The sequence below is a fragment of the Dermochelys coriacea genome, chromosome 2, assembly GCF_009764565.3.
Source record: "Dermochelys coriacea isolate rDerCor1 chromosome 2, rDerCor1.pri.v4, whole genome shotgun sequence".
Lineage (NCBI taxonomy): Eukaryota > Metazoa > Chordata > Testudines > Dermochelyidae > Dermochelys > Dermochelys coriacea.
This window is the reverse complement of record NC_050069.1, coordinates 197,776,772-197,794,255: the sequence shown is the minus strand read 5'-3', so window position 1 is coordinate 197,794,255 and position 17,484 is coordinate 197,776,772. Positions and strand designations below refer to the sequence as shown.

General features: G+C 38.7%; 1 protein-coding gene across 8 annotated transcripts in view; it reads left to right on the top strand.

The window, feature by feature from the left end:
• The window catches only part of CMC1 (C-X9-C motif containing 1), a 72,819-nt gene extending 57,255 nt beyond the window's left edge, over positions 1 to 15,564 (top strand). For 3 of the 8 annotated variants that reach the window (XM_038392735.2, XM_043508997.1, XM_038392737.2), the window contains 3 exons: positions 11,845 to 11,935; positions 12,531 to 12,652; positions 15,250 to 15,564. In XM_038392735.2, coding sequence (XP_038248663.1) covers positions 11,845 to 11,935; positions 12,531 to 12,652; positions 15,250 to 15,370 — 334 coding nt within the window. In that variant the 3' untranslated portion in view covers positions 15,371 to 15,564. Of the gene's footprint in view, positions 1 to 2,128; positions 2,557 to 11,844; positions 11,936 to 12,479; positions 12,653 to 15,249 lie in introns of those variants that run through there. The other 5 variants (XM_038392738.2, XM_043508999.1, XR_006279310.1 and 2 more) reach the window with 4 other exon arrangements.
• The last annotated feature ends 1,920 nt before the right edge of the window (positions 15,565 to 17,484 follow it).

Below are 17,484 nucleotides of genomic sequence, written 5' to 3'. Positions count from 1 at the left end.
TTAATTTCTTTACAACAATAAAAATGAGGTAAGTCAGCTTTGTCTGAAATGGAGAGAGGTGATAAGTTGGTGTTGAAAATGAGAGATGGCCCTTGTGCCTGTGACAAAGAACTTCTGAGAGTCATATTTAAGAGGAAATACCTTTTATTATTCTTGTATGGCTTCACTACTTGTGAATCAGAGATGTTATCTTTGGATACATATCAGTAAAACTGGAGCTGGTTACAGTTTTAGTAACTCGATTAGCATGACTAAGCAAACAAATGCTACCAAAGTTAATATGTCTCAAAGTGTCTTTGCCTAGGATAGGGTATCACTCTAGAAATGGAGTTTTATATCACATTTAACGATGGTCTGTTTCTGATTTGGTGTTGCCACATGTTGTGAGGCTAATTTTCCCATAGTTTTGAGGCATATCCTTCCTTCCTTTTTGGCAGGAAGTCACACATTTCTGATTACTTACAAGAAGCATCTTTTCTTATATTCTTGTGTATTTTGTGCAGCCCAGGTTCAACAAAGCAGTGACTCTGCAATTTCGCCACCCAGCTACTTGCCAGAGGGCACGGACAGGGGTGAAATTAGATGAATTCACCTTGCTTCAGTGTTCCTCCTGATCCAGATCTGGAAGGATAGTGGAGGGGAAGAGGAAGTAGGGGATTCCTTCCAGGGCTTTCCCCATTTGCTCACTCTTTGCTTGTCCCTCAAAACAGAGTCTTAATTCTGGAGCCGTTGCCTGTATCAACAGAGCCTACATCATCTTCCTACTTTCTTCTTTGAAGGGACAAGATCTGTTCTCTTCCACTTTCCTCCCTGAGAAACTCTCTAAGTGGGCCTCTTCTTCACAAGTTCTCTCAGGGTGGATTTGATTTAAATCATGATTTAAATCACTAGTCAGGAAGACTCAATTTAATCATGGATTTCTACATAAAAGTATATTCTTGTTGGTTGTTATAAACCTTAATACATATTCTTCACACTCAGAGATGGATGTAGGTTTCATTTTTAGAAGGTACACACTATACATTTTTAAAGTGATTTATTCTGAAAACTTTTCAGATTAGTTTTACAGCTATATCAGAAAACAAATGATTGTTTGGTTATTTCATTTACCAATGATGATTGAAGCAGATATTTATGAAGTCATTGGGAGGTGAACTATCTCCAATTCAACAGGTTAATCATTAATATTTGGAGGATTTTCTTGCCATGCTGTATTAGGTGGAGAACATCACCAGACAGACATTTAAATTGTTTAATTGTATTTAACTAAAACAACAACATTATATATTCTGGATTTTTTTCTTCAACAGCAAACATATAATATTTAAACAAAACAAGCATATACATTTTTGAATTTAATTAAACATTCACTCCAAACTGTGATTGACCAGTTGGTGACAACTGGTGTAGGCTAACCAGGTTTGTTTGACAGCTTGGAAGTCATTAACTGGGGATTCTGAAAATGGAGTGTGAAATCCTGCTCCGCTGATGTTAGTGGAAGCTTTACAATAGACTTCAGTGGGGCCAGGATTGCACCCAGTGTGTCTGAAATGGGAGAAGCTTGATTTGCCATCACTTACTCCTGCCTGGTCTTTTGATGTATGGCTGACACCCACAGGAGAGGGAGTACTCATTAGCTACACACACAAACCAGTGGGCAAGTTATAAAAAATATTTTATTGTACCAACAAAAAAGTCAAATTTCTGTCTTTATTTCCATATTCTGGTGCCTCCCATCACCAGAGCTGAGATCATTATTGAAAGAGCAACTATTCCTCACTCAGCATGTAATATCAGGAAACAGGCTGCATTCTGTTGAATGTGAAAGGTTAGACCCCTGGAGTTACAATCTACATTGGTAGCTGTTAAAAATATGAAAATATTAAACTATTATGAGTTTAATCAGATCTTACATATTTACTTTTTTGTCGTAGCCCATTATGTACCTTGAAGTTATTGGTCTGCAGTATGAAAATAGCTAGAACCAGAAAATTGTGGTGATAGCTAAACCTAATATCTGTTTCTGTAGATTTTTTTATTTGAGATTACATCTGAAAATACTGCTCTCAATTTGTGCAGTTATTCCCCAAAGCAGATTTTTAATACTGGAATTTTTGATGTGCAGCATTAGAGATCATAAGATATTTAATGGAAAAATATAAAATTGGAGATAATTAAAATTAGAACAATGCTCTCCTGGCTGCTGGAGAGCGTCTGGCAAATATTTCTAACTAAAATGGTCTTGCACCATAGTCCCTTACACCGTTATCACATGGATTTTAAAGTGCTTAGAAATACAAGGAGAGAGGAGTAATTAAGTAGTGTGTGTTCATGCGGGGATATCTAATATGCTCTAACCTGCTTCTTTTTTCCTTCTGTGTTAAGTGTCAGGAACATTAAAGCTATATAGCTTGAAGCAGTTTTATCACTTTGTAATGATGCTTTCTATTTGCATGGCCATATACCACAAGCAGGGCCTTCTGAAGCTAGGGAATGCTCACTATGCATTTCCAGATTTGTTCATTGGGACATCACGCCTTCGACCAGTCAAGACTGGTGAGCTAACAAGTGTGAGGGACCTCCTGTTGTCTTCAGCCTTTTTTTTTTTTTTTTTTTTTTAACTTTGCAGCTTCCAGAAGGACTGATTATTACAAAAAAGGCCCACAGCACTTTGGCATGACCCTTTGGGGACTAGAAATCAGAATGTTCACTAGACAAGCCTTAAGCTTTAGAAGGCTTTTAATGAGAGAGCCACATTTTATTTTTTTATACTGATTATAGCTATCAAGTTGCTATGAAATGGTGACACAGAGCCACACTGTAGAAATCTTCAAGAAACAACAAAAAAGCTGTACATTTTAATTCGGTAATAGCATTATCTTAAAAAGAAACTAAATAAATACCTGGGTGTTATTACAGCACATTTTGCATATCTTATATTGCTCTGATTTTTACTAGTAACACCATTTTATAATACATGTAGGTCCAGCTGTTCAAAAGCATCCTTAAAAAATTCATTTTTGTGGACTTTTAAGTTTTTGCAACTTGCTAAAATTGAAACTAGTGTACATATATCAAGTAGTCTGTCATTTTAAGACTGTATTCAGTTTCCGCATGAAAATGTTCCTTTGGGCACGTGGCACCTTCTTTTCACTCAAATCCCACTTTAAAATACACTTATTTTGGAAAGCTTTTCAGTGTTCATTCACCTTTAAAAAGTGCATTATATCAGTATGATTTGACCATCTTCTGGTGATATTGGTACATTATATATCTGAACTATATTGTTCATGTAACTTCCTTAGACATGAATACTTTCCCAACTCACAGGGGGATTTTGAAGATAGCATGGTGATGGGTACCGGATAGATAGATAGATAAAATAGTGATTTGCATACGCACTTCTGAGTTTTGCCCAAGCAGAAATTTGCCCCAGGAAAACTACAAAACAACATACTTCGTCCGATGAAGTGAGCTGTAGCTCACGAAAGATTATGCTCAAATAAATTTGTTAGTACTTGTGGCACCTTAGAGACTCCTTTTCTTTTTGCGAATACAGACTAACACGGCTGCTACTCTGAAACAAAACAACATGTAACATTTTAGAAACCAGACTGAGGCCCTTTAGAAAATTTCCCCCAAAATGGTCAGAATAGGGAGTGCATCATTCCTATCTTTTTCATTCACAGGTCTTCTGTAAAGAAAAAGAAAATGTAAAGCTTGACCTTACCTTTTCTCAAAATGAGCCTGTAAAAAGGCTCCCGTCAATATTTTGGGGGAACTTTAGATAGATTCTCTGCTTTCCTGTGAATTGGAGAAGTCCTTCTGATATCAGTACACAAGCAAGCCTGTTCAGATGGCTTGAAACGGTCTAACTGGCAGCCCACTCCCTCTTTAGTCAGTATATAATATGATAGGGCTTCAACAGAATCAGGATCAAACCTACAGCCAGCCCACTCTTGAGCAAAACAGCAAGATTCTCTCTGCTACTTTTGTGGAGACAAATTTCCCTATGTGTAGAGCCCTGCAAATCTGCAGATACCTGCTTTATATCCACGAATATCTGAATTTACAGATGCTTGTTTGCGGATCAGATGTAGATACAAATTTTGTGTCCACACAGGGCTCTCTCTATATTTACTCCTTATGTGCCAGCATCGTGCAGAGCTGAGCCTGTGGAGGGTACATTAACAGCATTGCACTAATAACTGCTCAGTAAGTCAACATGAGCGACTGGAAATAGTGTCCCGGCAAATATACAGGGCCAGATTTTTTAAGGAGTTATGTTGGGGGTCTGCATACAAATATACACCTATATTAAAGAATGTGATTACTGTGGTTATGCATGCAGATGAAGAGGTACTCGGCTACATTTGCACTTACAGTCAATGACTTGAGCCTGGCCCTAGTAGCCTTGAGCTCCCTTTTCTACTAACTTGTTTCCCAGCACCAGGCTACCCAAAAAAGTATCTATATGTACACTAAACTTGTAAAATGTATTTGATCCAGTGACTTGCTACTGTGTAACTACTTCACATTGATCACCATTTGCAAAAAACCATGAGAGTAAAAGCATTAGTGTACATTAGTGAATTTGGGGGAGATGGTTGGGAGATGTCCAGGTAAACTCCACGCCAGATTTTAGCATTGAGAGGGAAGAAGATGAAGTAAGAAAGGGTACAGCCGTGGGTAGGAGAATGTATATAAGGAGCGAGGGCAGTGTGGATACTAGTCTAATAGGTTATACTGGCTGTAGCATGACTGTGCCTAATAGGGTACAAAATGTGAGTGAGGCCAAACAGCAAAAATTAAGATGTTTGTACACCAATGCGAGGAGCCTAGGTAACAAAATGGAGGAACTAGAGCTACTGGTGCAGGAAGTGAAACCAGATATTATAGGGATAACAGAAGCATGGTGGAATAGTAGTCATGACTGGACTACAGGTATTGAAGGGTATGTGCTGTTTAGGAAAGACAGAAATAAAGGTAAAGGTGGTGGAGTAGCATTGTATATCAATGATGAGGTAGAATGTAAAGAAATAAGAAGCGCAATGGATAAGACAGAGTCCGTCTGGGCAAAAATTACATTGGGGAAGATAACTAGTAGAGCCTCTCCGACGATAGTGCTTGGGGTGTGCTATAGACCTCCGGGATCTAATTTGGATATGGATAGAGCCATTTTTAATAAATAAAGTTTTAATAAAGTAAATACTAATGGAAACTGCATGATCATGGGAGACTTTAACTTCCAAGATATAGACTGGAGGACCAGTGCTAGTAATAATAATAGAGCTCAGATTTTTCTAGATGCGATAGCTGATGGATTCCTTCATCCAGTAGTTGCTGAACCGACTAGAGGGGATGCCATTTTAGATTTAATTTTGGTGAGTAGCGAGGACCTCATAGAAGAAATGGTTGTAGGGGATAATCTTGGCTCAAGTGATCATGAGCTAATTCAGTTCAAACTGAACGGAAGAATTAACAAAAATAAATCTGCAACTAGAGTTTTTGATTTCAAAAGGGCTGACTTTCAAAAATTTAAGGAAATTAGTTAGGGAAGTGGATTGGACTGAAGAATTTATGGATCTAAAGGTAGAGGAGGCCTGGGATTACTTTACATCAAAGCTGCAGAAGCTATCGGAAGCCTGTATCCCAAGAAAGGGGAAAAAATTCATAGGCAGAAGTTGTAAACCAAGCTGGATGAGCAAGCATCTTAGAGAGGTGATTAAGAAGAAGCAGAAAGCATTCAGGGAGTGGAAGATGGGAGGGATCAGCAAGGAAAGCTACCTTATTGAGGTCAGAACATGTAGGGATAAAGTGAGACAGGCTAGAAGTCGAGTCGAGTTGGACCTTGCAAAGGGAATTAAAACCAATAGTAAAAGGTTCTATAGCCATATAAATAAGAAAACTAAGAAAGAAGAAGTGGGGCCACTAAACACTGAGGATGGAGTGGAGGTTAAAGATAATCTAAGCATGGCCCAATATCTAAACAAATACTTTGCCTCAGTCTTTAATAAGGCTAAAAAGGATCTTAGGGATAATGGTAGCATGACAAATGGGAATGAGGATATAGAGGCAGATATTACCATATCTGAGGTAGAAGTGAAACTCAAACAGCTTAATGCGACTAAATCGGGGGGCCCAGATAATCTTCATCCAAGAATATTAAAGGAATTGGCACCTGAAATTGAAAGCCCATTAGCAAGAATTTTTAATGAATCTGTAAACTCAGGAGTTGTACTGAATGATTGGAGAATTGCTAATATAGTTCCTATTTTTAAGAAAGGAAAAAAAAGTGATCTGGGTAACTATAGGCCAGTTAGTTTGACATCTGTAGTATGCAAGGTCCTGGAAAAAATGTTGAAGGAGAAATTAGTTAAGGACATTGAAGTCAATGGTAAATGGGACAAAATACAACATGGTTTTACAAAAGGTAGATTGTGCCAAACCAAACTGATCTCCTTTTTTGGAAAAGTAACAGATTTTTTAGATAAAGGAAACGCAGTGGATCTAATTTACCTAGATTTCAGTAAGGCGTTTGATACCGTACTACATGGGGAATTATTAGTTAAATTGGAGAAGATGGGGATCAATATGACCATCAAAAGGTGGATAAGGAATTGGTTAAAGGGGAGACTGCAACGGGTCCTACTGAAAGGCGAACTGTCAGGCTGGAGGGAGGTTACCAGTGGAGTTCCTCAGGCATCGGTTTTGGGACCAATCTTATTTAATATTTTTATTACTGACCTTGGCACAAAAACTGGGAGTGTGCTAATAAAGTTTGCAGATGATACAAAGCTGGGAGGTATTGCCAATTCGGAGAAGGATCGGGATATTATACAGGAGGATCTGGATGACCTTGTAAACTGGAGTAATAGTAATAGGATGAAATTTAATAGTGAGAAGTGCAAGGTTATGCATTTAGGGATTAATAACAAGAATTTTAGTTATAAGTTGGGGATGCATCAATTAGAAGTAACGGAAGAGGAGAAGGACCTTGGAGTATTGGTTGATCATAGGATGACTATGAGCTGCCAATGTGATATGGCTGTGAAAAAAGCTAATGCGGTTTTGGGATGCATCAGGAGAGGCATTTCCAGTAGGGATAAGGAGGTTTTAGTACCGTTATAGAAGGCACTGGTGAGACCTCACCTAGAATACTGTGTGCAGTTCTGGTCTCCCATGTTTAAAAAGGATAAATTCAAACTGGAGCAGGTGCAGAGAAGGGCTACTAGGATGATCCGAGGAATGGAAAACTTGTCTTATGAAAGGAGACTTAAGGAGCTTGGCTTGTTTAGCCTAACTAAAAGAAGGTTGAGGGGAGATATGATTGCTCTCTATAAATATATCAGAGGGATAAATACAGGAGAGGGAGAGGAATTATTTCAGCTCAGCACCAATGTGGACACAAGAACAAATGTGTATAAATTGGCCACCAGGAAGTTTAGACTTGAAAGTAGACGAAGGTTTCTAACCATCAGAGGAGTGAAGTTTTGGAATAGCCTTCCAAGGGAAGCAGTGGGGGCAAAAGATCTATTTGGCTTTAAGATTCTACTCGATAAGTTTATGGAGGAGATGGTATGATGGGATAATGTGATTTTGGTAAGTAATTGATCTTTAAATATTCAGGGTAAATAGGCCTAATCCCCTGAGATTGGATATTAGATGGATGGGATCTGAGTTACCCAGGAAAGAATTTTGTGTAGTATCTGGCTGGTGAATCTTGCCCATATGCTCAGGGTTTAGCTGATCCCCATATTTGGGGTCGGGAAAGAATTTTCCTCCAGGGCAGATTGGAGAGGCCCTGGAGGTTTTTCGCCTTCCTCTGTAGCATGGGGCACGGTTCACTTGAGGGAGGATTCTCTGCTCCTTGAAGTCTTTAAACCACGATTTGAGGACTTCAATAGCTCAGACATAGGTGAGGTTTTTCGTAGGAGTGGTGGGTGAGATTCTGTGGCCTGCGCTGTGCAGGAGGTCGGACTAGATGATCAGAATGGTCCCTTCTGACCTTAGTATCTATGAAATGTGGAGGAGAAACATGAAAAATCAGAGCAACAACATAAGACTGCCCGTACTGGGTCAGACCAGTGATCCATCTAGGCTAGTAATCCAGTCTACCAAGGGTGGCCAGTGCTAAAAGCTTCAAAGGGAATCAGCAGAATAGGGTAACTATCAAGTGATCCATTCCCTGCTGTCCAGTCCCAGCATCTGGCAGTTAGGGTTAGTGACCCCCTCAGAGCATGGGGTTTCATCCCTGGTAATCTTGGCTAATAGCAATTGATAGATCTGTCCTCCATGAACTTACCTAATTATTTTTTGAACCCAGTTTTGGCCTCACAACATTCCCTGGCAACGAGTTCCACATGTTGACTATGTATTGTGTAAAGAAGTGCTTCCTTTTGTTTGTTTTTAACCTGCTGCCTATTCATTTCTTTGGTTGATCCCTGGTTCCTGTGTTATGTGAAGGAGTAAATAACACTTCCTTATTCACTTTTTCCATGCTGTTCATGATTTTATAATCTCTCTCATATCCCCCCCCCTTTAGTCGTCTCTTTTCCAAGCTGAAAAGTCCCAGTCTTTTTAATCTCTCCTCATATGAAAGCTGTTCCATATTCCTAATAATTTTTAAAAAGAACGAGGAGTACTTGTGGCACCTTAGAGACTAACAAATTTATTTGAGCATATTTATTTATTTGTTTTTTGCTGATACAGACTAACATGGCTACCACTCTGAAACCTAATAATTTTTGTTGCCCTTCTCTGTACCTTTTCCATTTCTAAGGCATCTTTTCTGAGATGGGAGAACCAGAACTACACTCAGTATTCAAGATGTGTGTACATCATGGATTTATGTGGTGTCATTATGATATTTATTGTCTGTTATCTTATTAGTCTTAAGGGTTCCTAACATTGTTAGCTTTTTTGACTGCTGGGTCACATTGAACGAATGTTTTCAGAGAACTATCCACAATGACTCCAAGATCTCTTTCTTGAGTGGTCACAGCTAATTTAGACCCCATCATTTTGTCTGTATAGTTGGGATTATTCATTATTTTACATTTACATTACAATACTTTACAATATTCATTACTTTACATTTTTCAACAAAAGAGTATATTTCCAATTTTCAGCTGACATAATTTGATTTATTCTTACTTGTTTAGCTTTGGTAGATTTTGCTGTTAATGAATCAGCAATATATTTATTGTACTGTTAAACAGTGTCCTAAATTAATTTGTCATGAAATGACTGTTCTGAAAAGTCAATTTACCGATTATATCCACTAAAATATCTGCACACATGTAGCTAGGATCTAAAAGTGCATCTAATTGTTGAGCATAAAAATATAGCTTAACAATGGCTTTAATTTTTGCAATCATAGTAGCTTTCTATTTCAGCATTTTAAAAAAACCCATCACCTCTTGTAAGCAACATATTATTAGGCTAGTCATAAATACCTTTAAGCAAATGCCAATTAATTTTAACAAAACCTATTCTATTAAATTCTTTAGATATTTTTTGTAAAGTTATTGACTGGAAAGAAAATTAATTACACACTACACAGGGTAACTAATTAGTAGGAAATTAGTTATAGGCTATGCATTTTTAAATGTTGATTTTTAAAGAACCTCATACATTCCATTTTTAGTTTTTTTGTGTTATACAAAATAAGATACTTTTCTGAAGGCTGGGTGGTTCCTTTCACTGCTGTAAGTAGATGGAACTGGGATCCATCATCTCTCTCTCTCGGGGAGATGTGCCTGCTCTCTTCTATGAGACACTCCTAAGAGTGATTGGTGGGATTTGGGGATAGGGAGCAGAGCAGTAGATTAGCTATTCTCCTTGGCATTTCCCCCTGCTGACTCTTTGGATTTTAAAGAGGAAATGCATTCTGGAGTCAATGCTACTAAAGGCTACTCCACAGTGCACAGGAGATACAGCTAAGTAGTAGCAAGGCTCCTTTGAGCTGTGCTGCTATAGAGAAGAATCAGCAAGGCAGCATATTTTCTCCATGGAACTAGTGGTTTCCTTCTTTGTGCAGTCCAGGAGCTGTAAGAGTGGGAGACTATGCCCGTTGTATGCTCCCAGTACCCCTAGGACCTGTCACCAAGGGGAGGATTGCTTGGAAACTCCATTTCCCAGCTCCTCTTCAAAGGGCTCTTTCACAAGAGGAAATTATCCAGCTAGTGGTATTTAATTGGTTTAGTAATTACTGTCATTACTACACTAGATTGTAGTAATTATTATGCTTAGCAAATTTTGGAAGCCCTAGTCATAGAAGAAACACAATGTTAACAGTCCTAACTTTTATTTAACAACACTAATGAAATCATTGATTTAGTGTTTTTAACATACACAAGCTATTTCACCATAATAACATTGACTTTTCAGTATGAAAGGAAGAGAGTAGAGTTTTAAATGGGATTTGTCACAGAATACACAGCTTCAGAAATTGGTTGGCGGTATTAGCAACATCACTGTATATGAGAGTGTTAATGTGTTATATAGTATGAAGGAAAGATCCTAATTAAAATCTTGTTGTTAAACAAGTGACAAAGACCTTACAAACAGCTTGAGGCTCCAGGCTAGCCATTGTTAGGCTTGAAGATCAGACTCGGTCAGTGAATGAGAAAATGTTTGTAATGTGATTTTTGTTCATAACACACACAAAAATACAACTAAGCAGCATTAGTGGTTTATTCAGCTTAATATACATACTGCAATTTCTGGATATATTTCATAGTGGCTGCGGGAGTGAGCCATGTCATTTAGACATTAGACAATATCAGAACAGGTATGTTTGCATGGCATTTGACCCAATTAAATTATTAGTTGGATACTAAAGGTCTCTCACTATCATTCAGGCTTAGTGTTTGTGAGGTCTACATTTGGCAGAAGACACCCTGGTATTCAAGTGCTCGGAACCAGTCTTTGCTCAAAGAGCACCTTGGCCAAGCAGCACATAGTGCTCCCAAAATGTGTAGTTTGGAATACATAGTCCTCTCACTTCCAGCAGCAACAATGAGGTGTAGCCATTGAAATAAATAGCCTTAAACTGGTGTACAACTGATTTGAGAGGCAAATCAGGCTTTGATTATTTATCATCCACATCAAAGGTAAAGATTAAGTTACATAGGTATGTCTACACTGCACACTAAGCACAGGCTCTCACTCAGTTTTGAGCTCAAGCCCCCCTTCTATCCATCCACACCCCTCAGATTGACATGAGTCAGCAAGCACTCAGGACCGAGATCCTTGGATGCTGCGCGGGGATGGACCAGAGCCTGAGTCTCGCTCTGACTTGGGCCCAAGCCCTGTCATTTTGTAACGTGGATGCAGTTCACATCGCAGAGCTGAGTCAGAAGGTCTGCAAATTTAGTGTGGTATGGCTGAGAGACCTGGGTCCAGCAATTATAAACCTGGTATGGACACTCAAGCGCACGCTTGGAAACACTGAGACCACAAGCCCCACAGACTCTGGTTTACAATGCGGCATAGACATACCCATAGTCACACAGTGTATGTGCTTGCTTTTGCAACAGCTAAAAGAGTAGTAATCTCCTGACAGTTTAGCATCAAATTTTAAGATGCTCAGCTAAAATCAATGAAGTTTTGACTTCTGCCAGACTGCAGTTCTGTCTTTAAAAAAAAAAATACCTGAAGTTCATCACTGACCTAAGTGTAATGCTTGGTTATACTGAAGTTACAAAAGTTCCAAGCTTGCCATAATGCCAGAAACAGGTCAATTTGGGAATCAAATACTCTTTTAAAATAGTGTATTGTACTTGTGCTAATGTGGATCCATAGTAAAAGAATCTAAACTCTCAATTTTTTATGTTTCAGCTTTTACCAAATGCTGCCAAGAGTCTGGTTTTCTTATGGTGGTGAAATGTCAACAGGAAAATGCAGCCTTGAAAGAATGTCTAACTACCTAGTAAGTCAACATGAGACTTTAAAAAAAAACAACGTATATTGCTACAGTCACGATGCCATTGAGAAATGGGGGTGTGTGTGTGTGGGGGGAACAACAACCAGTCCTTTAGACAATGCCTGAGTTCATTATGTAGTTTCAAGGTGATCTCAAAAAGGTACAACGTATCTTCAGATGATTCCAGAAGTGAATGGAGATGCTAAGCCTCTTCAAGCAAGTTTGCAAGGTGTCATGACTTGGCCTTCCATTACTGAATCTAGGTTGGGGTATTTTCTGAAGGAAAGCAATTATATCTTCAGCTTCATGGATCAGGGAAAGCAAGGCATCTTTTACACTAGCATTTTTTCTGAAAAATTTCCCATGGTTGTGAACACTGCTGCAGCACTGCTGGTGGTAGCACTCTTTTAGGCGAAGTGCTGGTAGATACTAATATTCTACCATGGTGTCGGAGACCTGTACTGAGCTCTCTTTTGAAGCTCTTGTTTGTCCAATGAATGTGAGCAATGAGTCTGGAAATTTCTTTAGTCTCTCTCTTGTACTCTATTAGGTGTCATTATCTGCAGCCAGGCTGTTTTGAGGATTAATTATGTCACTCTAGGGCCGAAAGTCTGAAACTGAAGGGGAAAAAAAATACATTAACGTCGTTACCAGGAACTGTAGCAATTACTCTGTTGGTGTTCAGAACAGTCAGCACTGTGTTATAACAACTTTAAATCAAAGGTATGTGTTGCCAGTCACAAGTTAACAGCTCTGTTTATGTAGTGGAAGCGTGCATTGCTGTAAATATTAATCTGTATATTAATTGTGGACTTCCTTGTGGAAGTTGTATAAAATAAATCTTGATAACTTCCTTCAGTGGTGTGTGTGTGTGTGTGTGTGTGTGTGTGTGTGTATATATATATCTGTAAAAGCACTTCATTTCCTGGGGCCTCTGTAGCAGACTGTGGAGAACTCGGATCTGAGTGTTGGGTATACAGCAGATGTGCTACAGCAGGAACCAATATAGAACAAATGTGAAATTCAGATTATTGCTAAATCATAAGTGGTGTTTCTAAAAATTAAAGTAAGGTGAATTGAAAAAGCTAGTTAAATCTTCTGTTTATGGGCCCTGTCTTGTTTGTACACGACCAAACACACTGTGCCCTTCACCATAACTTAGGGCAGATTTGGTTACTTAGGGTTTGTCTACATAATGGGGTAATGTGCTTTTCAGGAATGTGATTGCTAAAGCACACTGAAGTGTTGCACATTAGTTGGTCAGTGTAGACCCTGCTGATGCACACTAAAGTTCCCTTTTGGCCTTTAATATGCTACTGCTTGAAATAGCACTATGTTAAAGCACACCAGCATGATCTACATTGACCAATTACTGTGAGCTTTAGAAATCACACTCCCCAGTAGACAAGCCCCTTAGTTGGGGGGAAAAAAAAAAAAAAAAAAGGGCACAAAATGTGTATTCCTGCAGATATGAAGGGCTTGTTGACGTGGGGAAATAGTCCCCATTAGCGGTTCTGGGGACGCACTTATTTTGCACTAAGAGTACCTTTGTGCAGTTTAGCTTAAATCCACTTCCAAAGCTAAACTACACAAAGTATCTTTGTGTGCAGTAAATATCCCCTGGTGTAGAAAATCTATTGCATTTTGAATGCAGACCCTAGCTTATTTTGCACTGACTCCTCTTTTCGAGAAGCCCTAACCTACCCCCTGATGAGATGATCTGTAGTTGTAATTTTTTAATTAAAACAATTTTAAATATGTAGTGATTAGGTTATTAGCAATAGGTTGTATACATGAATCACAAATCCTACTTACGAGTAAAAAGATGTGTTCAGCTTCTATTCATAGATACTAAGGTCAGAAGGGACCATTCTGATCATCTAGTCTGACCTCCTGCACAGCGCAGGCCACAGAATCTCACCCACCCACTCCTATGAAAAACCTCACCCATGTCTGAGCTATTGAAGTCCTTAAATCATGGTTTAAAGACTTCAAGGAGCAGAGAAGCCTCCCTCAAGTCACCCATGCCCCATGCTACAGAGGAAGGCGAAAAACCTCCAGGGCCTCTCCAATCTGCCCTGGAGGAAAATTCCTTCCCGACCCCAAATATGGCGATCAGGTAAACCCTGAGCATATGGGCAAGATTCACCAGCCAGATACCCAGGAAAGACTTTTCTGTAGTAACTCAGATCCCATCCATCTAATATCCTGCACAGCTATCACACATTGTTTGTTCTCTCGTCCTTTTCCTGGGGGGAGATGTATGTACAGTAGAGTTTCATTGTTTTGTTTTTTTAAAAAATACAAACATACCTGTTGCTATGTGATTATGTTAGAGAAGGCAAGGTCAAAGAAATGAGTCTTGCACTTGGAGCGGAAGGTGATGAAGTTTTTGATGGCCCTTACTTCCTGTGGGATTTCATTCCACATTCTTGGACTGTCCCTAGATGAGATTTATTGTTAGGCTATGCCTATGTTACAGGTGCTACAGTATCGCTTTCTACAGCAATGGAAGGGACTTTTCCATCATTGTAGTTAATCCACTTCTCCATCAATATAGCAGTGTTTATGTCAGCTGAACTGCTTCACTCAGATGTGTGAATTTTTCACACCTTCAAGGGATGTACCTAGGGGAACCTAAATTTTAGGTATAATCCTGGCCTTAATGTAGAGGGTGCCATGGGAGTGCAATTGTTGACCAGTCTCTGTCACAGAGCTTTAGATGGTCTTTTAGATATCCTGGACCCACTTTGACGATAAGGACAAAGATCTTGAACTTGGCTTGAAATTCTAAGGGAAGCCAGTGTAGGGAGCAGATTTGATGAGCTCACAGTAGCCTGTGTTTCTGAGGAGATGCACTGCAGCACTGTACACTAGTTGGAGTTTCCTGAGTGATTAAGTATTACAAGTAAGTATATTATTCCATGGAACACAAGTTATCAGAGTAGTTTAATTTTAAGATAAGCAACTGTACAACTTAAATGTTGAGAAAATAGCAGCTGATATCCAGAGAAAAACGCAGTGGTTAGTGGGATTGTGATATCAGAAGTAGTTCCTCGGCTTTGTTCTTCAGCCATAGTTGCATACTTTAGGTCTGAAAACAACATACTCTCCAGCAGAAGGCAGTGTTAGGGAGGAGACAGATGCAAATTTAAGCTAAGTGCTATTGGAATGAGGCAAATTCAAAATCAACTTGTGTGTGATCATTAAACTCAAAATATAAAGAGTTATTAATGCTGTAGGTAGCATCTCAGTTCCACAAATGTTATTAACTTCTTTGATTAAGGTCGAAGTCACAATATTGTTTGTTTTTCTTGTAGCTATAATGATCCAGCATTTTATGAAGAATGCAAAATTGAATACTTGAAGCAAAGGGAAGAATTCAGAGTTACTGGAATTCCTGCTAAACAAAGACAACAGAAGCTTCCTACAAGCATGTAGTGAAATCCTAAAATGAAGTTTGGAAATTTACTTCAGCTATCGACACGTACATTGATTTGGTGGAATGAGTACGTTAATTGAATAAGCAGACTCAATTTTGTTTAAAAAACCAATTTGTCTGAGGCAGGATTTGATTGAAATAAATGTATCTCATGTTTTATTTTGTGTATTAGGAATAAACTCTTATGAATGAATCCAAAATAATTAGGATATATTTTTGACCTGCTCCAAGGGTTTGCGGAACTTTTGTTGTGTAGAGTATTTTGAGAAAAAAGTTTTTAGACCAATCCATTCTTACTGAACGTTCTCATGATTTACCCTCCCTCCATTAATATTCCTCTCTGTAGAATTTAAGATTTTTTTAATCAAAGGAAGACATTTTGCTTCTGTTTATTCAAGGTAATAAATTCCAGCCACTCTCTCTGTAAAAGAACAATTTAAGGTGCACCTTTATCATTTAATATTGTTATAGCTGCTGTACAACAAAACACTGTGTATGCATGAATCAGTTAAATACAGAATATTTTTTCAAGCCTATCTTGGGAAAAGTGCCCTATTAGGAACTGTTCAAACACAATATTTTTAAAATTCTACTTGTGACTAATTTAACTCTGATCAAATGATTTTAATATCTTTGTTTTTTATTGCTCAGCTAAAGTGAGATAATATAGCTCACTGCTGTAGAGATTATCATTAAAAGGAGTATGTAATATAATAACTAAAGGTGTAGTCAGGCCTGCACAGAGCACTGCTCCTGAGAGCATGCCGTCTCAATCTTCATTACAGTCCCTTCTGCCTAATTCTATATCTAGGGCTACTGCCCCGTTACTCATGAGCCCTTTAGAGTAGTTCTCTGCTCAGGAAGCTCGCATCTTAAGGAAACCTCTTTCAGAGACAGAATGCAACTGAGTCACTCGCAGGAGCATATTTAAGGAACAGGTATTCTCAATGTAACGTTTCTTTTTAGAGAAAGCTGGATTGTGAAAAAAGACTTATGGGAAGAGAGGAAAAGAAACAAGAACATACTAGGCTAAAGAAGCCTCCAGAAGGGAGGCAAGGCATGGAGTGTCATGGGAATTTTAACTATCAATTAAAGAAAAAGCAGACCATGCCCCAATCAAGATAATGCTAGGAGGTAAGAAAGGGTGGGAGAGAAGAGCAAACAAGAGGCATTAGGATTTATTTTGAAGTTTGCATGATGGAATGAATGGTCCAGCCAGTAGAGGGAGAGAGACGACTGGTAATCTCTCCCTTCCTGCCAGGCAGTGTTACTCCATTTCATTCATTTTTAAACTCAGCATCTACAGCTGGAAAACAAGGTGTTAGCAGATCAAGATATTGCTTTATAGAATAAGAAAATGGCTGCCACAGTCTGAAATTGGTCTCAGAAAAATGTAGATCAAGACCAAGCGCACTTGTGTCTTTTGAAGGGGAGAGGTTGCTTACTGAAGTGTCAAAACAGTTAGTTTTGTATAATTCCTTCCCTGCCTTCCTGTTTCAAAAGAAGTGATAATGCTTATATCATTAAAAACCCAGTTTACACAATGGAATTGAGTTGCTGCACTTGTGAAATTATTGTGGATGGTGGTAAGTAAGCAACCAAACAATATGTGTATAAGAAACAAAGCTATGGGTAAGGCAAGGATCTAGTAATAAACCAAGGAAATGAAAGTGATAAAGCCAGAATTGTTTCTAGATATGTTATAGCATTTTCTGTCTTTGCTTACTGTTTGAAAGAAGTTCTCTCTTTAAAATGCTGTCTTGCACGTGGATTAGTGCATCTGAAAAATCCAAGAGGAGTGGGGGGAACCCTACACAGGTGTTAGTTAAAAAAAGATAACACTTGAAACTGTAGTGTCCTGTCTAAGCATTAAAGGTCAGTTTGGGGGTTGCTACGTTTTGGGGAGTGTCTCTCCCGTAAAGAATCCGCTTGTAACTTTATTTTGAAGAGAATAAATTTTGCAGCAGGAGACTTGCATGCACTGTTAAAACCATAAGTTTCAGAGAAGCAGCCATGTTAGTCTGTATTCGCAAAAAGAAAAGGAGTACTTGTGGCACCTTAGAGACTAACAAATTTACTTGAGCGTAAGCTTTCGTGAGCTACAGCTCACTTC